This window comes from Ursus arctos, unplaced genomic scaffold (genome assembly GCF_023065955.2).
Source record: "Ursus arctos isolate Adak ecotype North America unplaced genomic scaffold, UrsArc2.0 scaffold_34, whole genome shotgun sequence".
NCBI lineage: Eukaryota > Metazoa > Chordata > Mammalia > Carnivora > Ursidae > Ursus > Ursus arctos.
This window is the reverse complement of record NW_026623030.1, coordinates 14078006-14105815: the sequence shown is the minus strand read 5'-3', so window position 1 is coordinate 14105815 and position 27810 is coordinate 14078006. Positions and strand designations below refer to the sequence as shown.

Sequence of the window (27810 nt, the reverse complement as noted above, 5' to 3'; positions counted from 1 at the left end):
AGAGAGAGAGAGCACCAGTAGGGGGAGCGGCAGGCAGAGGGAGAAGCAGGCTCCCCACTAAGCCAGGGAGCCCGACGCAGGACTCAATCCCAGGACCCTGGGATCATGACCTGAGCCGAAGGCAGGTGCTTAAGAGAGAAAGAACTAGAAAATGTGCCTCCCTAATGAGGACTTCAGGTTTTCTCTTTCTTTCCCCATCCCCAGGCTCTCTTTAAACTGTGGGGCACCCCGGACAAGTACCCCAAAGACATCCTGACATATACCGAACTCGTGCTGGACCCTCAGGGCCAGCTTGTGGAGATGAACCGCCTTCCTGGAGGAAATGAGGTAAGAACTCAGCGGAGCCCCGCCCGTGGCGGGAATCGCCCTTTCAAAAAACGTCTCCCTGAAGAAACAAACCGTTTTCCCTTGTGCATTTGTCTCCTCGGCAGGTGGGCATGGTGGCCTTCAAAATGAGGTTCAAGACCCCAGAATATCCGGAAGGACGGGACGTGATCGTAATCAGCAATGACATCACGTTCCGCATCGGATCCTTCGGCATGGGAGAAGACCTCTTGTACCTGCGGGCCTCCGAGATGGCCCGGGCAGAGGGTATCCCCAAAATCTACCTCGCAGCCAACAGCGGGGCCTGTATCGGCCTTGCAGAGGAGATCAAGCACATATTCCAGGTGGCTTGGGTGGACCCAGGAGACCCCCACAAAGTACGTCCCAAAGCCAGCATGGTGGTGTGGTGCCCCTCAGCGGGGGTGATAGCGCCCGCAAAGGGGGGGGTGCGGAAAGAATCTTTGTGCTCTTTGTGTGTAAAGCCCGGGTACGCACGTACAGCACATAAAAGGCATGCAGTATATGAGTCTTAAAATTTCAGGGGAGGGAGTGGCGGTTGGGAAAAAATTGTCTGGAAAGGCGCCTGAGGGGAATGATAACGAAGAGAAGTTTCTACTTGCTGAGCTGATCTAGCGTGAGTGTCTCCTGAACACCGTGTACATGGGGGAGGCAAAGGTGAGGAAGACTTGGTTTCTGGCCTCAGAGAATTCTCAGAAATCATCCAGGAGATGGAGAAACCCCAGCTGCAGTAAAATGCGTGTTGAATGAGGGAAAAGATCACATTTTGTGATGTGGAAATGCAGGGGACAGAGGTGTCTTCTGCAGCCAGAGCGTGCATTCTCAAGGCGGTGTTGCCCCTGCCAAAGGGGACAAAAATGGTTCTTTTCGTGTAAACAGCATGCATACGTGTGCGCACACACATACATATACGTGCACATATATACAGAATGCATACGTGCACGTAGCACAGAAACTAATAAAATTTTGTGGAGGGAGCTGGCAATAAGGGGGAAAAGTCAGAACAGACCCCTTGGGGAGCAGGGATGAAAAGGTGATGGAGGAACTGATTCGGAGCAGGAAACACAGGACGTCGTGTGTAAGGGTGAGTGGAAGGCGCTTGGCACTGATCAGACCTTCAGTCTATAGCTGTTATTGATACGGAGTTAGCATCAAACCTGTTAACTGTGCTGTTAACACGTTGGTAACTCGTTACGAACACCCACCCCTACAGTGGTAACTTAAAAAAAACAACAACAGCGGCTTTCTAGTGCAGGGAACTGGATTCATAGCCTCACTGATGTGTATTTTTTTAAGGGACTTAAGTACTTGTACCTGACGCCCCAAGACTACACCACAATCAGCTCCCTGAACTCTGTCCATTGTAGGCACATCGAAGAAGACGGGGAATCCAGGTGAGCAATTTACCAGGCAGCGCCTTCATTTGGCCTGTGGTCGATTTCAGCGACTAATGGGCAGTCCTTCTTTTGGCCTCTGTGCTGGTGGGTGATGTTTTCAAATGGGGTGGTGATTGGTGTTTGTACTATGGGACCCCCGCACCTTCCGGACATTGATGACTAAGACACCTGGGGCTTTCTTCATGGTGAGCCCATTCTTCCCGTCCCAAAGTGAGTCGTGGCTTTCACAAAAATAGTACCTCACACCGGAAGGATTAGATTGGATTCCCGTGACGCCCCTGGAGCTTTAAGCTCACATTTATGGCCAGATTAGCCAAGCCGACCCAGCAGTGATTTGGCAAGCCGGGAAGGTGTAGGCGGGGCAGGGGTCTGCTCTGTGAGGAGGTGCAAGGCTACCAGTTCTCTTTCCTAGGGAATGTTGTGAGTTGTTGTGGTGGTGGTTTTTATGAAGTTGCCAAAATCAGAATTTCCCAGGCTAGGTTTTCTGGAACATTAGTTGGTGATACATTGTGGGGGATGGTGAAGAACCATTTCCATAGTCAAGTAAGTTGAGAAACCCTGGGTTTAAATGGGATCTAACAAGCGTCTTTACTGCAGACCTTGTCAGAACCTTTAACTGCTCCAGTGTCTTATGAATTTTTTTTTTAAGATTTTTTTGTTTATTTATTTGACAGAGAGAGAGACAGCCAGCGAGAGAGGGAACGCAAGCAGGGGGAGTGGGAGAGGAAGAAGCAGGCTCCCAGTGGAGCAGGGAGCCCGATGCAGGGCTCCATCCCAGGACCCTGGGATCACGCCCTGGGCCGAAGGCAGATGCTTAATGACTGAGCCACCAAGGCACCCCGTGTCTTGTGAATCTCTAACAGGGGTTAGGCTGTACAGTGTCTCACACTTCTATGGCCGTAGAATATTGACTGAGTGATTGTGAACTAAGCGGCTTTCCCCATCTCTCTGTAGACTGAACTCTATTCTAGATTGTTTATGGAAGCATGTAGGGTAGGGGTGACATTTCAGTAGGACAGTCTCCAAATAGGCAGACATCTTTGGTGGGAAGGGTGATAATTATGGATGCTGCACTTGCCCTTCTAGAAACATCAGGGCCAGTTCTAAGGGTCTTAGACCCCTGCTTTCATTTCACCTCTGACTGCTTTACCACCTATCCCTCACCTTGCTCCTCTCTCCTGCCCTGGGTCCTGGGGAAATGCGTCAGCCTTGAATTTTTCTGGGCTAGAGCTCGGTCCTGAACCCATGTTTGGTTCCTGAAGGTATGTCATCACGGATATCATCGGGAAGGACAGTGGTGTGGGCATAGAGAATCTCAGGGGCTCCGGCATGATCGCGGGGGAGTCCTCCCTGGCTTACGACGAGATTGTCACCATCAGCTTGGTGAGTCTCCTATTTTATTTCCTTTTCCTTTTTGAGTTTCTCTCATGGAATCTTTAAGGTGGGCACAGAAGTAAAGGGCCCCGAGTGCTCATCACAGCAAGTGATTATCAGCACACAGCCATTCCTGCGTCCTCGGTCTCTCGGCTCACCCACTTGGGGATATATAAAGGTTTTATTTATTTTTTTGGCAGAGAAAGAGTGCAAAAGAGTACAAACAGGGAGAGAGGCAGAGGGAGAGGGAGAAGCAGGCTCCCTGCCGGGCAGGAAGCCCGACATGGGTCTCCATCCCGAGATCATGACCTGACCCAACATGACCTGGTAGACACTTAACTGACTGAGCCACCCAGGCGTCCCTGGGATTTTATTTTAAAGATTTATTTATTTATTTTACAGAATGAGAGAGAGAGAGAGAGAGGAGGGTAGGGGTGAAGGGAGGAGGAGAGAGAACCTCAAGGAGACTCTGTGCCGAGCACTGACACGGGGCTCGATTGCACAGCTGTGAGATCACGACCTGAGCCAAAACCAAGAGTTGGATGCCACCTAGGCACTCTGGGGATATTTTAAAGCAAGCCCCCTGTCCTGTCTTACCGTCTGTGGATGCCCCAGTGTGGATCTTTACCAGATAAAGACCCCCCCCACACTGCTTTGTTGCAGAATCACAATGTGATTATGACACCCATCAGCACCGACGGCAGTTCTTTAATACCCTCGAAGCCTGGTTCACAATCAGTTTTGACAGTTGCCTGCAAATGTATCTTTGTATAGCTGATGTGTTTGAATCATGGTCCAATATCCTCTTATCTAAAAGGTACTGAATATTGACACTAAGTATCAAAGCAGCAGAACAAGAAATCAAGGAAGGGATCCCATGTGCAATTGCACCAGACACAGTAAGATACCTAGGAGTAAACCTAACTAAAGAGGTAAAAGGTCTGTACTCTGAAAACTGTACAACACTTACGAAAGTAATTGAGGAAGACAGAAATGGAAAAGCATTCCGTGCTCATGGATTGGAACAACGGACATTGTTAAAATGTCTATACTGCTCAAAGCAATCTACACATTTAATGCAATCCCTATCAAAATACTGCCAGCAGGGGCGCCTGGGTGGCACAGCGGTTGGGCGTCTGCCTTCGGCTCAGGGCGTGATCCTGGCGTTATGGGATCGAGCCCCACATCAGGCTCCTTCACTATGAGCCTGCTTCTTCCACTCCCACTCCCCCTGCTTGTGTTCCCTCTCTCGCTGGCTGTCTCTATCTCTGTCAAATAAATAAATAAAATCTTTAAAAAAAAAAAATACTGCCAGCAGTTTTCGCAGAACTAGAAAAAACAGTCCTAAAATATGTGTGGAACCACAACAGACCCTGAATAGCCAAAGCAATCCTGAAAAGGAAAAACAAAACTAGAGACATCATGATTCCACATTTCAAGCTCTATTACAAAGCTGTAGTCATCAAGACAGTGTGGCACTGGCACAAAAACAGACACACAGATCAGTGGAACAGAATAAAGAACCCAGAAATGGACCCTCAACTCTACGGTCAACTAATCTTTGACAAAGCAGGAAAGAATGTCCGATGGAAAAAAGATAGTCCCTTGAACAAATGGCGTTGGGAAAATTGGACAGCCACATGCAACAGAATGAAACTGGACCACTTTCTTACACCGACACAAAAATAAATTCAAAATGGTTGAAAGACCTACACGTGAGACAGGAAAGCATCAAAATCCTAGAGGAGAACACAGGCAGCAACCTCTTTGACCTCAGCCACAGCAACTTCTTGCAAGACACGTCTCTAAAGGCAAAGGAAACAAAAGCAAAAATGAACTTTTGGCACTTCATCAAGATAAAAAGCTTCTGCACAGCAAAGGAAACAATCAACAAAACTAAAACGCAGCCTACAGAATGGGAGAAGTTATTTGCAAACAACATATTTGGTAAAGGGTATTCAAAATCTATAAAGAACTTGGGGCGCCTGGGTGGCACAGTGGTTAAGCGCCTGCCTTCGGCTCAGGGCATGATCCTGGCGTTCTGGGATCGAGCCCCACATCAGGCTCCTCCACTATGAGCCTGCTTCTTCCTCTCCCACTCCCCTGCTGTGTTCCCTCTCTCGTTGGCTGTCTCTCTCTGTCAAATAAATAAAATCTTTAAAAAAAAAAAAACAAAAAAAACCCACAAAATCTATAAAGAACTTAATCAAATTCAACACCCAAAAAACAAATAATCCAGTTAAAAAATGGGCAGAAGACATGAATAGATGCTTTTCCAAAGAAGGCATCCAGGTGGCCGACAGACACATGAAAAGATGCTCAACACCGCTCAGCATCAGGGAAATGCAAATCAAAACCCTGACAAGACGCCACCTCACACCTGTCAGAAGCGCTAAAATTAACAACACAAGAAACAACAGGTGTTGGCGAGGATGTGGAGAAAGGGGAGCCCTCTTGCACTGTTGGTGGGAATGCAAGCTGGTGCAGCCACTATGGAAAACAGTATGGAGGTTCCTCAACAAGTTAAAAATAGAGCCACCCTATGACCCAGCAATCGCACTACTGGGTATTTACCCAAAGGAGACAAAAATACAGATTTGAAGGGGCACATGCACCCCATTGTTCATAGCAGCATTATCAAGAATATTCAAACAATAGAAAGAGCCTAAATGTCCATTGACTGATGACTAGAGAAAGATGTGGTGTATTTATGTAATGGAATATTATTCAGCCATCAAAAAGAATGAAATCTTGCCATTTGCAAATTCGTGGATGGAGCTAGAGTGTATTATGCTAAGTGAAATAAGTCAGAGAAAGACAAATACCATATACTGTCACTCCTATGTGGAATTTAAGAAAGAAAACAGATGAACATATGGGAAGGGGGAATGAAAAAAAGGAGAGAGGGAAACAAACCATGAGACTCTTAATGATAAGAGAACAAACTGAGTGTTGATGGAGGGAGGTGGGTGCAGGATGGGCTCGCTGGGGGATGGGGATTAAAGAGGGCACGTGTTATGATGAGCCCTGGGGGTTGTGTGTAAGTGCTGAATCACTGAATGCTCCTGAAACCAATATGGCACTGTATGTTAACTACCGAGAATTTATTTTTTTAAAAAACGGTACTACATATTTAGGAGAATTTTAATCTGATTTTAATTGGTAAAAAATTACGATCTCCCCCTCCCTCCCTTGGCCTTTTCAGAAATATTTGCTGTTTCTAGTGGTGCTACTACCCTTTCATGGCAGACTGCCATTCGGGACCTTATCTTTACATTCAGTGTTAGCTCTTCAGTTTCCGAGGGGGAAAATGCTGGCCATGGGTGTCTTCCTTAGGCTTGTTTTCTAGATTTCATTTATATGTATTTCAAAATAAAAAATGTGGGGCGCCTGGGTGGCACAGCGGTGAAGCGTCTGCCTTCGGCTCAGGGCGTGATCCCGGCGTTCTGGGATCGAGCCCCACATCAGGCTCCTCCGCTGGGAGCCTGCTTCTTCCTCTCCCACTCCCCCTGCTTGTGTTCCCTCTCTTGCTGGCTGTCTCTATCTCTGTCAAATAAATAAATAAATAAATCTTTTTTAAAAAAATACCTTTAGAGAGAGATATATATATAAATAATTTATATATTATATATTTTTATATATTCCAAAAATCATATTTTTATTTTAGTATCTATAAAGATATGTATATTTTCATATATTCCAAAATAGATGTTTTATCTGTATTATATGTAATTCTATATGTGATACGTATACATAATATTGAAATAGTTTATGACTATTATGACTTATATATAATTATATGTATCATAATATATATTATGTGTATCCTATATAATATATATAATATACAATTATATGTTATATACTAATATATTAGTTATATATTGTTATATATTAGTATATAACATATAATTGTATGTATACAATATATTATGATTATATGTATCATACATAATACATATTATATAACATAATTATATAACATAATTATAATATATAACATATAATTATATGTATCATACATGTATCTTAATTACATGTGATATGTAATGATACATATATATATATGTATAATTTTGAAATAGTTTACAACCCACCAGAAGTTACAAGACAGTATAGAGAGGTCCCCTACCCCCTCATTCAGCTTCCACAATGACAACATCCTACATAACCACAGGACATCATCAAGGCCAAGGCATTGACGTTGGCACAGTGCCCTCGCCTTGGTACAGATCTCAGTCCGACTTCCCCAGCTATTCCCTGGCGCCTGGACATCCTTTGGCTGTGTGAGAGGCTGCCGTGGCTCCACGGAGCTATACAGAAGAGCTGGGCCTTGGGCGGAGCAAGAACCAGCACATTCCGTATCTGCTGTCTGTCCTCACCACATTCCTCTTTGTTAACCACATTCTTTCTGGAAGCCAGGGTCAGGTGAGCCTGAAGACCTGGCTTGTGCCCGTGCTGGTTGGTTACCAGTCAGGTCGCCGCTGGCGAGGCCGTAGCTTCCATGTGTGCCCCGGTGGGTTCCTGGCCTGTCCCCCCCGCTGTGGGGAGCGGTGCACGCCTGCCTCGGGAATTCAGAGGGGCCCCCGTCTCCACAGGTGACTTGCCGAGCCGTGGGGATCGGGGCCTACTTGGTGAGGCTGGGTCAGCGAGTGATCCAGGTGGAGAACTCTCACATCATCCTGACGGGAGTCAGCGCTCTCAACAAGGTGACCCATCGGGAAGGAGCCTGGGCGGGGGGTGGGGGGGGGGCGAGACTCACTTTAACATTCCCACTGTCCCCTGATGGGGGAGTTTTCTTGGTATGAAACCAGTGTCCTTCCTATTGACGGATGGCTCTTTTTCCAATTTGCACTTACCTGGGTCTCTTAGCCAAAAAATTTATTTTTTTTAAAGATTTTATTTGAGAGAGGGCAAGCAAGCACTAGCAGGGGGAGGGGCAGAGGGAGAGAGAAGCAGTCTTCCCGCTGAGCGGGGAGCCCGAGGCGGGGCTCAATCCCAGGACCCTGGGATCGTGACCTGAGCCGAAGGCAGACACTTAACCAAGTGAGCCACCCAGGCGCCCTGAGCCAAAAAAAAAAAAAAAGGCCCTTGTGGTAGAACTCTCTTGTGTACTGACATTTAAATGTTTAAAAATTATTAACGTAGGGGCGCCTGGGTGGCATAGCGGTTAAGCGTTTGCCTTCGGCTCAGGGCGTGATCCCGGCGTTATGGGATCGAGCCCCACATCAGGCTCCTCCACTATGAGCCTGCTTCTTCCTCTCCCACTCCCCCTGCTTGTGTTCCCTCTCTCGCTGGCTGTTTCTATCTCTGTCAAATAAATAAATAAAATCTTTAAAAAAAATATTAACGTGGCATTACATACTGCAGAAAATTGGAAAGAGACGCACCCCCCCCCCCCCCCCAGCAAAAGTAATTTTGCTCCTACTGAAATTTTGGTGTATTTCCTTCTCGTCCTCTTTTTGCCTGACTCCTGGTGAATGTGGAGTTTGGTATTCGACTGTTTTCACTGTATTAAAACATACTCCACGTGGCTACAAGGCCTCCATAACACAGGGTCTGATGGAATCCCACTGAAGTTCTCCAAGTCCAGTCCCCAGCAGCAGCAGCACCCGGGAGCTTGTTAGGAATGCCGATTCTCAGGCCTCGGTGCCAACCTGCCGAATCAGAAACACGGGGTAGGGTTTCGCTTTTGGAGAAGACCAGAGTCATCGGTGGGATCGCTGGTTCTCAAATTGGGCTGCACGTTGGAATTACCTAGAAGTTGAAGGGGAAAATACTGCCGCTGCGTCCCGGCCCCAGGGATCCCGCCCTAATAGATCGGGGTACAGCCTGGGCAGCAGGGTTTTTGAGAGCCCCCAGGTCACCGTAATGGGCAGGTTGAGGAGCATGGAGGGAGATGATTTCCAAATGGATGGGGGGAAGGGGCCCCAGCCGGGCGGGCCCTTGCTAAGCGCGCCATGTCAAAGCAGGTGCTGGGCAGAGAGGTCTACACGTCCAACAACCAGCTGGGCGGCGTGCAGATCATGCATTACAATGGCATCTCCCACATCACTGTGCCAGATGACTTCGAGGGCGTTTGTACCATCCTGGAGTGGCTGTCCTATATGCCAAAGGTGCAGTACCCCCTCCGCAGCTTTGAGTCGGGAAGATGTGATCGGGTTCATTTGCTGGGTAACCCGGGAGTCTGGGGAGCAGAGAGCTCTGCTGCTATGGCTGAGGGTAATTTTTCTTTACTCCTCCCTCCTTCCCTCTCAGACACCCAGCCCCGTACTAGCTGTTCTTTGCTTTGTTTTTACATTGTAAGGATGCTATCTACTGGTCCTTTGGGAAGGGGTGATCGCCTCTCCTCAGAGGTAACACTGAATGGTAGAGAATCCTGGAGCTTTGCAGCCAGGCTGGATTTGATTCCTGGCTTCCTCCTCCCTGGCAGCGAGACCTTGGGCCAGTCTCTTAATCTTTCTGAGCCTCAGTTTCCTCATCTGTGAAATGGGAATCACAAGAGCACCTACCCCAGGGTGTTACCATGCTGAGTCAGTGCCACAATGTTGAGAGCCCCGCGCCTCGGTAGGTCCTCACCAAATGCTACTCGTGCTGGTGATGACGGGCCGGTTCAGGCTGGGCTCTGCTGCGGAACCATAATCGTGATCGCAGGGGAGAAGCAGATCTCAGGCATCACTGACAAGCACGGGAGACTGAGCTGGTTTCCTTTTCTAGGATAATCACAGCCCAGTCCCCATCATCACACCCACGGACCCCATTGACAGAGAAATTGGATTCTTCCCGACCCGGGCTCCCTATGACCCCCGGTGGCTGCTGGCAGGAAGGCCTCACCCGAGTAAGTTCTAAAGTGCTTTGCCTGAGACCTGGCTCTTAGGTTTCCTTTCTGCACCTGGGACAAAGGAACACTCAGATAGAAGCACGGATCCTTGGCCACGTATCCCAGACAGGTACGCCTGAGATCACATATGGACGGAGCGGACGGATTGGGGTTTTTTCCTCTATGCTTCTCCTGAGCTGTTAACCAAGAAGGGGTGGAAACAGCCTCTGGTTTCTGGGGCTGGTAGATGGAGGGGAAGTGCGACACAGGGCATGGCCTCGCTTCCCTCCCCAAACCGCCCCATGGTTACAGAGGTGGGAAATGCAGACATCACAGTCTCCAAGAGAAGACTACTCCTCTCTCTCCCTTTTTGTCTCTGTCTCACTATTTGGCTCCACTTACTAAGCTAGCCCTCCAGGGCTACACCCAGGACGGACGACCCAGCCTCTTCTACACACTCGGCGAGATGTGCACACACATGTTCTGTCTGTCCGTCCCTCTCTCTGAAAGGGGCCGGTTTGTCTCCGGGAGGTGTATGGTTACATTCTGAGCGGCCAGAGCAGAACAGGAAAGCTGAGCTACCCCCATTCCCATGATCCCCGTTCTAGAATTTCAGATGCTGCCACCTTGAGAGATCGGCCTGGCCGTCCAGCTGCATGGCGCAGGAGACCCCCCTCCTGCCCCCCACGCCGAGAGGAGCACACAGGAGGCCCCTCGGCTTGCTTGCCCCTCTTGTGTGTCTCTTGGGCTTTCTGGCCTGTGAGCACTGAGCGGGGGTGGCTTAACCTGATTATAAAATATCCAACTTGTGTCTGACCATTTTCTCCATCTAGTCAGGCCAGCCCCCAGGCAGACGCTGGAGTGGGGCTGCTTGCGGTTCGGGCACCCCAGCTTCCCTCCCCAGCAGCTTGTGACCCGCCTGTCCCTTGGCTCCTTTCTCCTTGTCCCATCCCCGTGATGGACACGTCACTGCTTCCTCTGCGGGAGTGGCTGCTGCTGACATCGTCACATCCCCCTCCTTCTCTTCTGTCTTTCTCCATCTCTCTCTCTCTGTCCCTGTCTCTTCTCCATCTCTCTTGTCTCTCCGTCTCTCTTTTTCCTCTCTCTTTTGGAAGTTGACGATGCCGCCCCAGTTAAATGTTGTGAGGCCGCAGCCGGCACGTTGAGGGTGACGTTTTCGGGGCAGGTGGTCCCCTCCCCACAGCCCGCCTTTTGAAGCTGTCCCGTCAACTCTCTTTGCTTCTTGGGCTGATCCTGGGATTAGGGTCTCCATGTGTTTGGCATAGGCGGGATCGGATGTAGTTAGGTGTTCCAAGTGGACTGAACTCCTGACTTAGCCTATGTTCTGCAGCCCTGGTTTTTTTTTTGGTGGGGGGGTTGTTGTTTTGTGTTTCAATGGGGTTGGGATCTGTATGGTTTTCTGGAGAAACAGGTGTTTGGGCTGTCGAGGCCAGGTTATCTGTCCCACCAGACAGACCCTGTGGACCGTCATCAACCCAACCCCTTGGCCTGGGCTTCTGTCCCCCTGTCCACAGCTCTGAAGGGATCCTGGCAGAGTGGATTCTTTGACCATGGCAGTTTCAAGGAAATCATGGCGCCCTGGGCCCAGACCGTGGTGACAGGACGAGCAAGGTAACCTTGAGGACGGGGCAGGCTGCCCTCACCTGGCCTCCCCAGGCATCGGGACTCCCAGGCACTAGGCCAGGGGTCCTTTCCTCTCAGGTGACCCCCCAAGAGCACTTTCCTTTTGGCCTCGGGATTTTCTGAAAGAAAAACCAATCTGGGGGATCATGTTCTGGACAATGAACTTCTTCATAAAGTCTGGATTTTTCTGTGGCCTTTGTAGGCATCTCAGCCAACTTGTTGCTGGGAGCCAGCACCCTGGCCCCTAGCGTCTGCCCCTGGGGCAGGGCTCCCTAGCCACGGGGCCATGGGCCCCTGCGGGAATCACAGAAGACAGCTCCGGGTGCTCCCACCACAAAGCTGCGTAGACGCTCCACACGTCAGGAGGGCCACGGTCAGAAACCCCCTTGTCTACACAACTGGTGGATGGCTTAAATGCTTGAACGCTCCCAGAGCTGAGCTGCTCACTCCTCAGCAGTGTGGTCCTCATGTTTTCAGACACGCCCCGCTCCCTGCAAGATCCTTCCGACGTGGATCCCAAAGCAGTGTCCTTGGAATTTACCGTTCAGATTCCTGGCACCACGTCACTGCTGCGGGAGTCGGCTCTGGAGTCGGGTCTGAGGTCCAGCCCGGCGCTGTCACTCACCCTCTCTGGGCCTTCATGTCCTCATCTGCAAGATGGGTTTGACAATCCTACCCCCAGAGCCCTGTTGTGATGACGTATGTTAAACACTTACAATATCATAAATACAACGGCCTGGGTGACTCAGTCAGCGAAGCCTCCAGCTCTTGATCTCAGCTCAGGTCTTGATCTCAGGGTCACCAGTTCAAGCCCCGTGTTGGGCTCCACACCGGGAGTGCAAACTACTTTTAAAAAATTCATAAATGCTCTGTAAGTGGTAGCAGCTGCTAGTACTCTCTTCGTTGGTGCTATTATTTCTCTCCTGGGCCATAAATAAGTATTAAAATACTAAATACTAAGCCTAGCATTAACAGCTGGTCACTTCTCCGTAAGTGTTTTATTTTTAAAATCATTTTTTTTTAAATGGGAATTTTTTTAAAAAAGATTTTTTATTTATTTATTCAACAGAGATAGAGACAGCCAGCGAGAGAGGGAACACAAGCAGGGGGAGTGGGAGAGGAAGAAGCAGGCTCATAGCAGAGGAGCCTGATGTGGGGCTCGATCCCAGAACGCCGGGATCACGCCCTGAGCCGAAGGCAGATGCTTAACCACTGTGCCACCCAGGCGCCCTAAAATCATTTCTTTTTAAACCTGAAATGAGATCGCTCCCCCTTCCACACGGGAGCCCTGCCTTTATTTAAAGGCTTTCCCTCCAGCTGCCTTGTAGGGTCAATGAGAGCAAGAATAAGAGTCACAGGGACACACCCGGCACAGGGCCGCCCGTAGCAAGGTAGCAAGCAGTGACAGTTACTGAGGTCATAGGATCTCCCTGAGCAGAAGCTCCTTCGGCCTCAACATCCCTCAACCCTTCCCAAATGTGCCTCGGTGCCTAGACCCGCCCCACCCCCTGCGGTAGCTGCTGGCCCCGTGGGATCATTCAAACCTAAATGAGTTGGAAGAGATCCCGTTCGTTCCTCTGTTGCCCTTGCCACGTTTCAAGTGCTCAGAATCTACAGGAAGTAGCTCATCTCAGCTGCTGTTCTGAGTGGCGCGAGACAGAGAATGTGCCAGTATCACAGAAAGTTCTAGTGGACAGCGCTGCTCCTGTCCCTGCACTGGCCTGACCGTCCCCGTCACCACCCAAGAGGGGCACCCATGGCACCTTTCCAGCCCACCAGCTTGTGAGGAGGCTTATTGCTTGGAGCGATTCCTTTGCCTTCCAAGAAAATGACCCACCAGAGTAAAAACGGTGCTGTCTTCTGCATGCCCCCCTCCCCACCATGAGTGCCCATGTACCCAGCATGCCCGCAGAATGTCAGCCGGGGCTGGGTGGACCCATCTACCCCTGAATCCACGGCGGGGGGGGGGGGGGGTGGTGTGTGGCACCTGGCTAACCCAGCCTGGCTTACCTGTGCCCGGCCTCTTAGGCTAGGGGGGATCCCTGTTGGCGTGATCGCCGTGGAGACACGGACTGTGGAGGTGGTGGTGCCTGCGGACCCTGCCAACCTGGACTCAGAGGCCAAGGTGAGGGGGCTGGGAATTTGGGACTGCTGTTTCAGCTGGCTTAGCCTACAAGAGTGGGTCCTGGGTGGTCGCACGCCAGAGCCTGGGGCGAGTCCTTGGCCCTGGGGGTGCATTTCTCCAGCACGGTTTCTGTGGGATGTATAAATGTCCCACACGGTTTTTTCTTCAGAAGGTGACAAGTCCCCGGGAATCCTTCCTGCCTTCCGTCTCCGTCCCTGTCACTGTGTCAGCGTGGGCCATGGCACATACGGGGAGGAGCTCAGAAGGCAGAGGGTGGGTCCTAGGACTCGGTGTGGCCGGGACTAGCTTGGCACCCCTTCGAGCCTGAAAATGGGCAGAAGGAACCTGCAGCCCACGGAGGCAAGCAGGGCCCCTGGCAGATGAGCTTCGGGCCTTCCCTCTGAGCCCTGGCTCTGGGGTGGGTGCCAACACAGATCAGATGGCCTGCCCTCGAGGGTGTGGCTTGGGTGGCTGTCCCCATGTCCCCTTGCCAACGCTCTTGCACAAAGGAGTCTGATCCGGGCCACTCTGTGTCTCAGATAATCCAGCAGGCAGGCCAGGTGTGGCTCCCAGACTCCGCCTACAAGACGGCCCAGGCCATCAAGGATTTCAACCGAGAGAGGTTGCCCCTGATGATCTTTGCCAACTGGAGGGGGTTCTCCGGTGGCATGAAAGGTAAGCCTGCAGGCTGCCTCTCCTCTGGGTGTTCTGAATCTGTGGGGTCAGCACCCAGGTCAGGGAAGCCCCCTCAGGTGGTGCTAACGTTCTACTCTCTATGGCTCCATCGTCCTCTTAGCTGAGACTCCCCACGGCCCTGAGGACGGGAGCAGTTCAGGTCAAACCCTCCCATTTTACAGATGAGGAACTGAGGGTTCCTCTTGCCAGAGGTCACACTGTGAGGGACAGAGGTCACACTGTGAGGGACAGGGCCGGGAGGGCAGCCCTGGGAACTTCCCCTCCTGTGAAGGGGCTGAGAGTAAGACCAACCCGAGAGGCCCGAGGTAAGGGTTTGATGAGCTGATCACTGGTACGTGGTGTTAGCTCTCGGTGTGATGATGGCTGATTTTATTGTTCCCTTGTAACCATGTAAGGTGCCTGGTACTTGAAGGGCCCCGTCTTGGTGGAAAATAAGGGCCATACTGTGTGTGGGCGGGAGGCAAGGACCTGTGTTATTGCTGGGTAGGGCGTCTGTGTGCTAGAAACGGCAGGACAGGCTGGCGGGTTATCCGCCGGCGAGGGCATCCCAGAGTCAAAGCTGGAAGGAATCCTTGGGATGGCCCTACACCTCCTTTTAGAGATGGGGACAGTGAGGCCCAGGCAGGGAGAGTGACACATCCGAGGTCACAGGGACAGTTGGGGTGCCTTCTGTACTTGGGCCCACTCCTGACTCCCAGCCTGGAACTCTCTCCATGGTGCCGCCAAGCATCCTGGCTGAACACACTTTCTTAGGATCCCCAGGACGATGAGGGCTTGGCGTGTGGACAGGTGCTGGGGCCTGAGGCCTCTTCACCAGGTGACTGCTTTGCTCTGCAGACATGTACGACCAGATGCTAAAGTTCGGAGCCTACATCGTGGACAGTCTCAGGCAGTACAAGCAGCCCGTCCTGATCTACATCCCACCCTCCGCGGAGCTCCGGGGGGGCTCCTGGGTGGTCGTGGACTCCTCCATCAACCCCCTGTGCATAGAAATGTACGCGGACAAGGAGAGCAGGTGGGTGTGTCCCCCTCACCCTGGCTGATCGTTCGCTCGTTCTCACCCCCAGTGAGACGCAGGCACCTGGCATTCTGAGTTTCTGAAGGATGGAGAGCCTCCAGTTTTACCAATCTGAAAGTAGCCTCCAGTGCACAAGCGGATTTTCTCAGTAGAGGGGCACCTGGGTGGTTAAGCATCTGCCTTCAGCTCAGGTCGTGATTCGGGGTCCTGAGATTGAGTCCCACATCGGGCTCTCTGCTCAGCGGGCAGTCTGTTTCTCCCTCTGCCCCTTTGTCCACTTATGCTGTCTCTTTCAAATAAATAAATAAAATCTTAAAAAAAAAGATTTTCTCAGTAGAGTTAGTGGCTGGAGTCAGAGGCGGCAGACGGACTGTTTTCTGTTCTTTCATAACTATTATTCACCTGTTCCCCAAGGAAGTTTGCAATAAAAAAATCAGGAAAGATATGGGGCCCCTGGGTGGCTCAGTCATTAGGCATCTGCCTTCGGCTCAGGGCGTGATCCCAGGGTCCTGGAATCGAGCCCCACGTTGGGCTCCTCCGCTGGGAGCCTGCTTCTTCCTCTCCCACTCCCCCTGCTTGTGTTCCCTCTCTTGCTGGCTGTGTCTCTCTCTGTCAAATAAATAAATAAAATCTTTTAAAAAAATCAGGAAAGATAGAAGGCACTTGAGCTTCCTGGCAGCCAGGATAAAAAGGGAAATCCAACCAGTCATCTACTTCTCACTGGAGTCTGATTCTATCCCAAAGCTACGAGTTCCTGTAGGGGCCGTGCTCTATTCAGTTTTATAACCCAGGGACTGACAGCTAGGAGGTGGTTGGAAAATAGTGGTGAAATGGATACTTGCATGAGAGGATACCAGTTCTTCAGGGGAGGGAAAACCTTGGTGCTTTTTTAAAGGAAGAATTCATCCCAGGAACGTTTACAGAAAGAATAATGACAGTAATACTTGCCACATGGTGTTTGAGTGACTTTAAACTGAAGACTCTCTGCTACATGGTATATAGGATGTAAAGACCTCAGGAGTAGTTCTGCCCAAGAGAGAGGCTTCCTCTGGCCGTGTTATTCATTCATTCATTCATTCATTCATTCAGTGAAGATTTATTGAGTACCTACTATGTGCTAGGCATTATGGTAGACATTGTGATGTGCAAATGCGCCAAGTCCTGCCTTCAGTGCACCCAGACCCTCATGGGGGGGCTGTTGAGGTCAGGCCTGCAGGAGGACTCAGGACATAAGCAGCTTCCAATGGGGTCATTGTGAACTTTTCACTCTGGCCACCAAGAAGCTCAGAGCTCCATAGAGTATTCCTCAGGGCTTCCAAGCTATCAAAAGAGGATGGGGGGCAGTCTGAGGGGTGAGTGAGAGGCTGGAAATGGGAGGCCAGCTCCTACTGGACCAGGCTGAGCTCTTCATTTTGACTCTGTGAGCTTTAAGGAGATTAGAAACAGTACTGTTGCCCGAGGAGAACAGACATTAGGAGAGTCATAAAGGACTGTGGCTGAAGAGCTGGAGGGTTAGGCTGTTCTGGAGAAAATCATATGCTTTCAGAGCTCAAAGGGCCTTCCAGAGCTCAGAAAACTTTATTTTAAAATGTGGGCTTAGCCCCTCATTTTATGGGTATAGTAGCAGATGACCGGAGGGTCCCCTCTGACTTGCCCAAGTCATAGAGTGAGTCTGTGAAAGAGCTAAGAGGTCACGCCCAGCTTTCCTGGCTCTCCTGCCTCCACCCTGACGTCTCCTGGCTATTGCTTGTTGGGGAACATCTCCTACACCTCCACCCGCCTCTTCTTTTTTTCAGGGCGAATATTCTGGAGCCGGAGGGCACGGTGGAGATTAAGTACCGAAAGAAAGATCTGATAAAGACCATGAGAAGGATCGACCCAGCTTACAAGAAGCTCGTGGAACAGCTAGGTAAGAGGGTTGGAAGTCCATCATCTTTCAGAGGGCAGAGAGACCCAGTGTGCTCTGCTACTGGAGGTTTCCAGAATGGTGAAAACCAAGTGAAACGTACCAAAACACAGCTACAAAAATGGTGAGATGTTTTCAGTGTTCTCATGTAGCACAATCAGCCCCTTTAACGTTAGAAAATATGTTTAATGCCTTAGTATATTTATTTCTCAAAACACACAAAATATAAAAATGGAAGTATTTGGGGCCAGTGAAGAAGATCAGCAATTTTGTAGCAAGATGTCCTTTTAGAATTTTCCACCAGACAAAATATTTTACCAGTTTTGTTTGAGTGATAGGTTTGTTTCACTTGTAACCTTAGATGTAATTCTCTTTAAAAGTCCATATGGGAGGGGGGTGCCTGGGTGGTTCAGTCAGTTAGTGTCCGACTCTTAATTTCGGTTCAGGTCATGATCTCAGGGTTGTGAGATCAAGCCCCACACTGGGCTCCACTCTGACTGTGGAGCCTGCTTGAGATTCTCTCTCCTCTGCCTCAACCCTTCCTCCCCCTTAACTCCCCCCACCCCTACTCACTCGCTCTCTCTCTTAAAAAAAAAAAAGGTCCATACTGGATGGCAGTATCTTTATAACTGCTCTTCACAAGATTTATCACTCTGTGTGTGTGTGTGTGTGTGTGTGTGTGTGTGTGTGTGTAATTTCTTTGGTTTGGTATCAGGGTAATGCCAGTCTCTTAGAATGAGTTGTGAAGTGTTCTCTCCTATTTTCTGAGTTTGCATGGCATTATTTCTTTAAATCTTTGGTAGGAGGTTTCTAGCTACAGATTCCTCTTTATTATATACAGGACTATTCAGGTTATCTGTTTCCTCTTGGCAGAGCTTCTGTAATTTGTATATTTCAAAGAATTTACCTATTTCATCTAAGATGTGAAATTGTTTATAATCTTCCCTTCTTATCTTTTGCAATATGCAAAGCACAGTGGTTCTTCCTGGTGGAAGGGGGCATCTTCGCAGTTGCGTGCTCAGTGCTGTCTCGCCATTGTGAGTGCGTGTCTGAGACGGCAGGAGCAGCTCGATTTGGGGGTACAATCGGAATTTAAGCGCAGGCCTGTGCCGCAAAGCCTGGTTTGTGCCCTCGCCCACAGGAATGTCGGGGCTCTCCGACAAGGACCGCAAGGACCTGGAGGGCCAGCTGAAGGCCCGGGAGGACCTGCTGCTGCCCATCTACCACCAGGTGGCGGTGCAGTTCGCCGACCTCCACGACAGCCCCACCTGCCTGCTGGAGAAGGGCGCCATCTCCGTAAGAGCCTGCAGCTGTGGGGCGGGGCGTGAAGGGTCCGTCCTAAGGTCACGGGTTTCCAAACAGGAGGTGATATGGGCGGGAACACCACGTGTTAGAATCACCTGGGGAGCTATTAAAAAAAAAATCGCGGGGCCCAGGTGGCTCTCCAGACCAAATTAAATCAGAGTATGGGGGAGGGTGGTGGGAGCCCGGCATCTGTGTGCTTTCACGTCCCGAGGAGATTCCAGAGGCAGCAAGGTTTGGGAGCCACCAGTCTGACTTCTGTGTGTGTGTCTGTAACTGCTGGGCCAGATTGGGGACCGTTTGGTCCTGCCCTGCCCTCACACAGCCCTGACCGTCCCAAGCCCCGCCCCATTGTACGCCCCCAAGAGGATATCCTACAGTCAACCTACCACCCTGCGCGTGCTGCTCCCTTCCCCAGCCCGCCTGAGCCCTCCATGCCGCTGGTAAGCCAGTGTCGGGTTCTGGTGGACCCTCGCCTCTGCCACCTCCGCAAAGCCTCAGCCGCCTGGTCTGTAAAATGGGAATGATCGGGAGAGCCTGCGCCTCAGGCAGGGCCCAGCCCCAGGCGGTGCCGTGCGTGGCCTCCGGCCCCCGCGGAGGGCTCAAGCCTGGGGCTTGTCCGCAGGACATCCTGGAGTGGAAGACCGCGCGCTCCTTCCTATACTGGCGCCTGCGCCGCCTCCTGCTGGAGGACCAGGTCAAGCAGGAGATCCTGCGGGCCAGCGGCGAGCTGAGCCACGTGCACATCCAGTCCATGCTGCGCCGCTGGTTCGTGGAGACGGAGGGCGCCGTCAAGGTGCGCCTGGGGTGGGGGCCTGGGGGGGCCACGGCCAGCCTGCTGGGCGGGGGGGGGTCCCTCTCTGAGGCAGCCTCTCCCCCTTCCCCAGGCCTACCTGTGGGACAACAACCAGATGGTGGTGCAGTGGCTGGAACAGCACTGGCAGGGGGAGGACAGCCTGCGCTCCACTGTCCGCGAGAACATCAGGTGCTTGAAGCGAGACTCCGTCCTCAAGGCCATCAGAGGGTGAGTGGCCCCCCGCCCACCTGCCCATCCCTTGGACTTCTTGGCAAGTGCAGGAGCCAGGATTTTACTCCAGCCGCCCGACTCCAGAGTGGCTGCGTGGTCCCGGGGGCCTTGGGCTCAGGACTGTATTCCTTTCTGGAGTATATAGGGTGACTCATCCAAGGTCAAAGCTTTTTTTTTTTTTTTTTTTGTATTTCTTTTTTTTCAAGATTTTATTTATTTGAGAGAGAGAGAGAGCGCACAAGCAGGGGGAGGGGCAGAGAGAGAAGCAGACCCCTTGCTGAGCAAGGAGTCCTGTGCAGGACTCAATTCCAGGACCCTGGGATCATGACCCGAGCTGAAGGCAGACGCTTAACCAGCTGAGCCACCCAGGCGCCCCAGCTAGAGTGCATTTGTGAGAACCCACATTCTTAACCTCTAGGCGGTAGGCTGCTGGCTCCCGCTTGGTTTCAGCCTTCCCCAGGGATTTGCTCACCCCGTTCCAGTGGGGTCCCCTGTGAGCAGGGTAGGTGATCCCGTGGGAGCCCATGTGGGGGACAGCGCTGAGGTTCCGGGGAGGTGCTGGCTGTCCAGTCACACAGCTAGTGACGTCCTCCGAGGTGTTCTGATCCCCAGGCAGTATTCCCTCCTGCCACGCAGGACCATCACCCCCATGGTGACCACAGCGCAAAGAGATCTGGGAGCTCTGGGCTGTCACACACCCCGGCACATGACACAGCCCTCCTCTCCCCCCTCCCCCCGCAGCCTGGTTCAGGACAACCCTGAAGTGGCCGTGGACTGCATCGTGTACATGAGCCAGCACATCAGCCCGGCCGAGCGGGCCCAAGTCATTCACCTCCTGTCCACCATGGACAGCGCAGCCTCCACCTGACCCTAGCCCATCGGGCCACTTGCAGGGCCACGGGCAAGAGAAACCATGCGGACCCGCCTACTGCAGGCCTCATCAGGACCTTGGGGGTTTGCTTTAAAATAAAAAAAAAAAAATCCTGGGCATTTCTGCAGGGCTGGTGGCCTCCCACTCACTCCTGTCTCAATAAAAGTCTCAGGAGTGTCCCCTTCCAAACAGAAGTAACGTCCTCTCCGGTGCTGGCAAGTTTGTTCTCGTGTCTCGTGAGACAACACGTTTTGCTGCCCCACCGAGTCAGCCTAAACCCAAGCACCCTGGCTTTCTTTTGCTTTCTGGTGCCAGCGTGCAGGCTCCGGGTGCTCTTTTAGACTCGTTTTGTATCAGATCACGGAATCTTTTATTTTTTTACTCTGAGACCAGCTCTCGATGGAAGCCTCTTCTATATTTCAGCCGAATACCCAGGCCAACGAAAGAAGTAGAGAGACAAAAAAACACCCTATTTTTCTAATGATGCTTATTTGGATGCTGTTGAGCCACCTGGGATAGGCTTTGAATGATTAAGAGAATAAAATGGTATATTGTTCCCCAGATGGCCCCTAGAGAGTCGCCAGGAACATCTCATTGGTCGGCCATGCTTAGAGATTTTGTTTTCGATAGAGGGGCAGTAAATGGGCAGAATTGTCTGGCTTCCCTGTGGCTCTTTAGCCCTCTGCCAGCCCCTTCCCTCCCCCTGCACGCACCCTCGTGGCCAGGTGGGGAGCACAGAGGCAGAAGGGAAACCGTCACCAGGCTCACAGCCCAGCCGGCTCGTGAGTGTCGCTGCTGTGATCACCACTACCCTCCCTGGAGAGCCCCTCTGCTGTCACCCCCTCACCTGGTGACTCGATGTCTGTGGAGGGATCCGGCCCAAGGGGCAGAGCTGTTGCTGTTCACGGACTGGACCACGAGGGCCACCCCGATTTGCTCAGGGAGCCCTCTGTGACATGCCCTCCAGCACTCGGCTCTGAAGGCTGCCTGCGTCAGACCTGCTGTCCTCCTGGCCCCGTCCCTCAGCCCCCGGGTGCCAGTGATGGGGGCGGTTGGCCCAGCCCCCAAACTGCTGCGATGGGCAGTTTGTCTGAGGACACCAAGTGTCATGCCGGGCCCTTTCAGAGGCCAGCAAGGATGCCCGGGGAAGCCCCAACAAGCCAGGATGCTGGAGGAATCGGAGTCGAAAAAAATCCAGTTGGGCCATCAGCCAGCGACAGCTCTGGCCAAGGAAAGTGTCATGGCAGCAGTGGGGCAGGAGAAAGATGGATGAGCTGTGGTCCCATCCAGCTGGGGGAGGGAGCAGACTTCCGTGCCGCCTTGGGATCTGAATGTTTCCGGGTGCAGGAGGCTCCCTTGGTTTTGCAGGGGAGGAGAAGCCGATGACTAGCTGCTACCCAGGAATGGTGGGTGGGAGAACCTGCCAGGAGATGTGTGGAATAAAGTATTTTTTAAAGGAAGTGCTTTGGCCTTGACTTATTCTCAGGACCAGAAAAGGCAGCCGCCTCCCGGGGTGATTCCGCCACAGCTGCCCAGCCTCCTACATCGGCTGAGATCTCGAGCAAGTCTCATCCGGGGAAGACAAAGCTCTGATAGGAGTTTGTATCCCAAAGGCCACAGGTAGACTTGGTCTTTTCAGCTTGATTTCAAAAATGGGCGCACATCGCTGTCTGCCAGCTGAGTTTAGCACGTTGGCGATCAGCTGGAAGTCCTTTCCCTGATCAGGCCGACTTCATGCAGCCACCTCCAGGGAAGAGGGGAGGGGTCATATCACCGAGTGTGGACAGAGGCCTCGGTGGGCAGCTTGGGTCCAGACCGCATGCTCAGGGTGGTGGCCACTGGCTGCGTGTGGTGCCCTGACCTCATCCCACGCGATCCTCAGGAGCCCCTGAAGTCCATGCTACCCTCTCTCCCCACTTCTATAGACAAGAAAACTCCAGCTCAGAGATGAACAGACTTGCCCAAGGTCACCCAGCTGGTAAGAGTTGGGGCCAGGCCCCAGTGGTGCTAGGCTTCTTGCTTTCCCAGAAATCCTGAACCTCTGCAAAGGTTATATCCTGAAACGTGAGGGCACCATCTAGACCCCCGCCACTCCTCTCCCCAGGCTAATCCAACCAACGTCCTCACTCAGCTCCTCTTCGAGAACCGCCCCCCACCCAGGCCTCCGCTGGAGGCCAGCTCCCCTCTCCATTCACGGAAGTCTCTGCCTTCCTGGGTCGGCAGATTCAGGAGCCCTCCCCCCCCAAACCACCTGAATGAGCCCCGTGTCCTTGTGCCTACAGCCTGGCCGCATCACGAATGCGGGGTGCTGCTAAACTTGGCACCCCGACTTCTGCCTCTTGGTTTGCCTTCCCCACCTAATGCTCCAGATCCAAGTCAGTTGGCCTTATCATTCTCCCCCTGCCACCTCATTATAAAAAATCTCCAAACACCAAGGAGTGGAATTCTCTGCTGCGGACCCGCAATTATCTGGTACTCCCTGTTATCAAACACATTTTCTTGTGTTTGGTCCCAGGGTCCTGGGATCGAGCCCTGCATTGGGCTCCCTGCTCAGTGGGGAGTCTGCTTCTCCCTCTGCCCCTCCCCGCTGCCCCCTCAGCTTGTGCTCTCTTTCTCTCAATCACTCTCTCTGTCAAATAAAACCTTAAAAAATCAATCAATCAATCAATCACGTCCTGAGCTCTGCAGGCGAGAGCCCATTGAGAACAACAGAGGTGTGTTGAAAGGAGGTGGCCAACTATGTGGCTGGGGAGGGGGGCTCCAGCCTCCCAGTGCATGGGCCTATCTGTGCCAATCATTTTCATCAATTTATTAAGCACGTACTAAGTGCCAAGCACTGTGTGAGGGGGCATGGCCATGAGCAAGACCGCCCACTCCTGCTCTCGGGAGCTGATATCCGGAGTCCCCAAAGGTAGAAATTGCAAGTGGTTAACATAGGAGACCTTCCTGGTCACAACTACGGTCGAAAGAGTATGAAATCCACAAATGCCCAGGGTCTGTTGTATTTTGATGTCCTGTTTCTTTTAGAGATAGGTCTGCCTTTCAGGGTCACTGGGATAGGAATTTAATAGAGAAGGGAACGAGGGCCACCCACAAGACTACAGTGAGGGTCACAGATGACCACCAGCCACAGGAAAGGCTCCTGGGCACTCGGCTAGTGCGGACAAGCCCATTGTCTTCTGGGCATTGCCAGGCAGCTGATGCCCCGAGCCACGGCAAAGCTCTCTGCCAGTAGTCGACCCCCAGAATGCCCCTTCACTGTTCCACGTGCTCCCAGGGAAAGGTTCTCCCTTGATCCTATATGGGCTGGCACGAGCCATACCCTGCCCTCACGTCCTTCCTACGGACTGTCATCCTCCCCGCCAGACCAAACTTGCCAGTGCACCTTCAGAGGAGAGGGACTGTTTCTCCTGTGAGAAACACTCCTTCCCCTTTGGCCTTTACCTAGCCGACTCCTACTCATCCCTCAAAACCCAGCTCAAATGTGCTTCCTCCAGGCAGTTCTCCCTGACCACCTCCGCAGTGGGCTGGGAGCCCGTTCCCTGGGGTCCCACAGCTCCTGTGCTTCTCCTTCATATACAGATGAAATGTGGATTTGACAATGAAATGTATACCTAGGGATCCCTAAAGCCCTCTGGCTACTGAGCCGAGGAGGGATTTTGGAGACCCGTCTTATCAGCAGAGAGGCGGTCCCCTTCTGGAAGGTGAGGGGTAAGGCCACCCTCAATGATGATATGTAACTTGTGATATTCTGACCCATGTGTAGGTAGCTCTGAGCAACTTCGTGTGCAGGAAACAGAGGCCAAGCGTCTAGGATTTTCCATTTTTCATCTTTTCATTGGGGTAAGGTATACATGACATAAAACTCACCATTTTAACCATCTTGGAGTGTACAGCTCAGTGACGTCACGCACGTCCATACTGTCGAGCAACCAGCACCACCATGCGTCCCCACAGCATTCTCATCTCAAGCTGGAACGCCCTGCCCATTACACACGCCCACTGCCCCTCCCCCGGCACCCCGGGCAACCGCCGGCTCCTTTCTGTCTCCATGAACTTGCTGACTCTAGGGACCTCCTGTAAGTGGAATCATGCAGTATTTGTCTTTTGGTGGCTGGCTTCTTATCAGCATCTCCACAAGGCTCACCCCTGTTGCAGCAGGTGTCCGAACGTCCGTCCGTTTTTCAGGCTGGATAACATTCCGTTGGACATATGTACTCCCATCTCAGTCCCTTCGGGCAGCTCTAACAAAATACTGCAGACTCGGGGGGTTGTAAATAACACAGTCTCATTGCTTACAGTTCTGAAGCCTGGAAATCCAAGATCAGGGTGACGCCATGGCCAGACGAGGGGCCTCTTGTGGGTCGCAGACTTCTCGCTGTGTCCTCACATGGCGGAAGGGGCAGGGAGTTCTCTGGGGCCTCTTATTTGAGAATTAATTGCATTCATGAAGGTTCCATCCTCCTGACCTAAGTATCTCCCAGAGGCCCCACCTCCTGCCGCCATCACCTCGGCATTAGGTTTTCAGCTAATGAGTGGGGGCCATGGCCGAACACGGACATTCAGACCACAGCACCACGCTCCGTTTACCCATCCATCCATCGATGGTCACTTTCTGGAATAATGCTGCTGTGAGCATGGGCGTGCAAAGACATCTCTGAGTCCCTCCTTTCACTTCCATCAGGGGTAGATGCCCAGGCGTGGAATTGTGGACCAAACGGCAATGCTCTGCTCCACTTTTGGAGAAGACGTTGTTCGGTGTTCCATAGGGGCTGCACCGTCCTCCATTCCCACCAACAGGGCACGAGGATTCTGGGTTCTCCATATCCTCCCCAACACGTACTGGCTTTTTTGTCTGTTTTTATAGTAGCCATCGTTATAGGTCAAGCCTGGAAGTAATTTTAACTCAGGAGTCATTGAACCTTTTTGCTTGCGTCCCTGCCCCAGGGCTGCGGGGTCCTGCAGCCTCACCCACGGCGCCTTTAAATTTTTGTTTCCTGTGCATCCTGCTTTCCCCGCCCACCCAGCGTCTCCTGCGCCTCCTGCCTTCCGCCGCTTTGGTCTTCGCCCTGCTACCCCTGGACTGAGGGTGGAGGTGCTGAGACCCCGGGGGTGGGAGTTTCCACATTCACACAGCGGAGGAACAGAGTGTGACACAACCAGGATTGTCCAGAGGGAGGCAACACCTGCTTCACCATCTCCACTCCTGCACCTTCTGTCCATTCCTTCTGTCCCCTTCCCCGAACCTCCACCAGCTGCCCTTCAGGAGCAAACACTCCGCGAGGCAGGGCGATGCCGTGCAAAGGGCCGGGAGATCTGCAGACCTGGGGTCAAACCCTCGGTTTCGGCTCCCCTTCAGATCAGCAAGTGGATGGGTGCCAGGTGGACCCCGGAGTTGGATAAGGGGCCGGCGGGGGAAGCAGAGCGCCGTTGGAGTCCCACCTCCAGCCCCGACCCATCACAGGTAAGCGGGCTCCGCCTCTCTGAGCCTCAGTTTCCTCTTCTGTAAAATGAGATGCTTGTTTCCTGCACCAGCTGTCGCAATCAGTGCAAGCTCGGTGGCTTAAACACAACACAGATTTGTTCTCATACAGTTTTGGAGGTCAGAAGTCTGAAACGGGTCTCACTGGGCCAGAATCTGGGTGTTCTGAAGCCTGTGGTCCTTTCGGAGGCTCTAAGGGAAAGTCTGTTTTCTTGTGTTTTCCAGTCTGGAGGCCCCGTTCCATTGTCAGGCCGGCAAGGTAGCCTCTTCAGAGCTGACACTGAGCCTCCTGCCTCCCTCTTTTACTTCTCAGGATCCTGTGATGACAATAGGCTTTACCCCGATAATCAGATAGACTCCCCCTAGCTTCAGGGCAGCTGGTTCACAACCTGAATTCCACCTGCTCCCTTCGCTGCCCTTGGGGTAACATAACCAAGTCACAGGATTAGGACGTGGCCACCACCGGGGAGCCACTACTCCACCTCCCACGGGGGATGGCAGCTGTACCCCTCCCCCCAGAACAGGATAAATGAAATAAGCCGTGTCACAGAGTAAGCTCCCCGAACGCGTTGGCCGGTGGCGTTACTCCGTCTGTTGTTAGAACGTGGGCGATTCCTCCCGGAGGGAGAAGTAAAGCTACACGATGGCTAGCTGAGTCTCCATGTTCTCATCTGGGAAATGGGGCCATCTCCTGCCCCTGTGGGTGGTCAAGCTGTACTCGTCAGGAGCGGCTTCCTGGTGTTGAGGTCGGGGCAGCGCGCAGCTGGTGATCCAATGGTGGCGAGGAGTATTTTTCTCCGGAGTTGACCTCCTGCAGAGAGAGGCTCCGTGAAGCCTCATTCCTCCTGTTTCTCCTTTGCGTTCTCCCGGGGTCAGCACGGCCCCTGCACAGGTGGGGCTCGGGTGGTGATTGGGCCTCTGGCCTAGAGCTTGTGACCTTATGACCTCGGCATTTTTGCCTCGCTTCTGTGCGTATGTGGGCCCACTTGCCCGTAGTAAGGAGCAGGTGTCAGACTCAAGAAAAGACTCAGCCCCTCCATGTGTTGACCCGGCTGCTGAGGCTTCACCCTCCAGTGCGGAGGCCCTGTCCTGTAGCTTCTACGAAGTCCCCAGGTGAGGCGCATTTGCTGTGACAGGGCCTGGGTCATTCCTACCCCAGCCAATCACTGAGGGCGGGGTGGGGTGCAGTGATGCGCTCGTTGGCCAGGCTTGGGTCCCAGGGGCACCCTGGAGCCAAGCCATGGAGGGAGTGCCGTGGGCACCCTCTCCCTCTCACCTGCCTCGTTTCCACTGATGTGGGCCCGGTCCACCCATCATCCTCCTACCCTTCCTTTCTTGCTAATTGTCACACATGCACGGAGCGGTCTCCCCAGTGGGGCTGTCAGCCACTCCCTAGGAGGGTTTAAGCGTTAGATAAATGGCTGGGTGGATCGAACCCCAAGTTTAGCGGGAAGCCTGCTTCTCCGTCTCCCACTCCCCCTGCTGGTGTTCCCTCCCTCACTGCGTCTCTCTCCAATAAATAAATAAAATCTTTAAAAAAAGGTTAGATAGACTCCTAATTAATGCACCCTTTTGCTGTTGTCTTGAGTGGCAAGACATTCCTTTATTCCCCTGAGCCTCAGTTTCTTCATCTGCAAAATGGGTGCGGTAACAAAGCCGTGCCTGGCAGGGTCGTAGCGAGGACTGAATGAGCTAATTTAGAGGAGGGCCTGGTGCTGGAAAAGCTGCATCTGCTCCCACCTTGTTACCCTCTCTGACCCCAGGAATGCGCCGGAGGCAATGCCTCTGAGTTCTAGCTCTGGAGTC

At 52.4% G+C, this 27810-nt stretch overlaps 1 protein-coding gene across 6 annotated transcripts in view; it reads left to right on the top strand.

The window, feature by feature from the left end:
• ACACB (acetyl-CoA carboxylase beta) overlaps nucleotides 1–21982 on the top strand; it is a 122363-nt gene extending 100381 nt beyond the window's left edge. For 5 of the 6 annotated variants that reach the window (XM_026515066.4, XM_026515067.4, XM_044389913.3 and 2 more), the window contains 16 exons: nucleotides 205–327; nucleotides 432–701; nucleotides 1639–1736; nucleotides 3002–3122; nucleotides 7712–7822; nucleotides 9086–9229; nucleotides 9831–9951; nucleotides 11469–11565; nucleotides 13606–13702; nucleotides 14242–14377; nucleotides 15236–15413; nucleotides 17213–17325; nucleotides 18464–18618; nucleotides 19250–19420; nucleotides 19512–19648; nucleotides 20393–21982. In XM_026515066.4, the coding sequence (XP_026370851.2) occupies nucleotides 205–327; nucleotides 432–701; nucleotides 1639–1736; nucleotides 3002–3122; nucleotides 7712–7822; nucleotides 9086–9229; nucleotides 9831–9951; nucleotides 11469–11565; nucleotides 13606–13702; nucleotides 14242–14377; nucleotides 15236–15413; nucleotides 17213–17325; nucleotides 18464–18618; nucleotides 19250–19420; nucleotides 19512–19648; nucleotides 20393–20519 (2199 nt within the window). In that variant the 3' untranslated portion in view covers nucleotides 20520–21982. Of the gene's footprint in view, nucleotides 1–204; nucleotides 328–431; nucleotides 702–1638; nucleotides 1737–3001; nucleotides 3123–7711; nucleotides 7823–9085; nucleotides 9230–9830; nucleotides 9952–11468; nucleotides 11566–11779; nucleotides 13541–13605; nucleotides 13703–14241; nucleotides 14378–15235; nucleotides 15414–17212; nucleotides 17326–18463; nucleotides 18619–19249; nucleotides 19421–19511; nucleotides 19649–20392 lie in introns of those variants that run through there. The other variant, XM_044389914.3, reaches the window with a different exon arrangement.
• Nucleotides 21983–27810: the final 5828 nt, after the last annotated feature.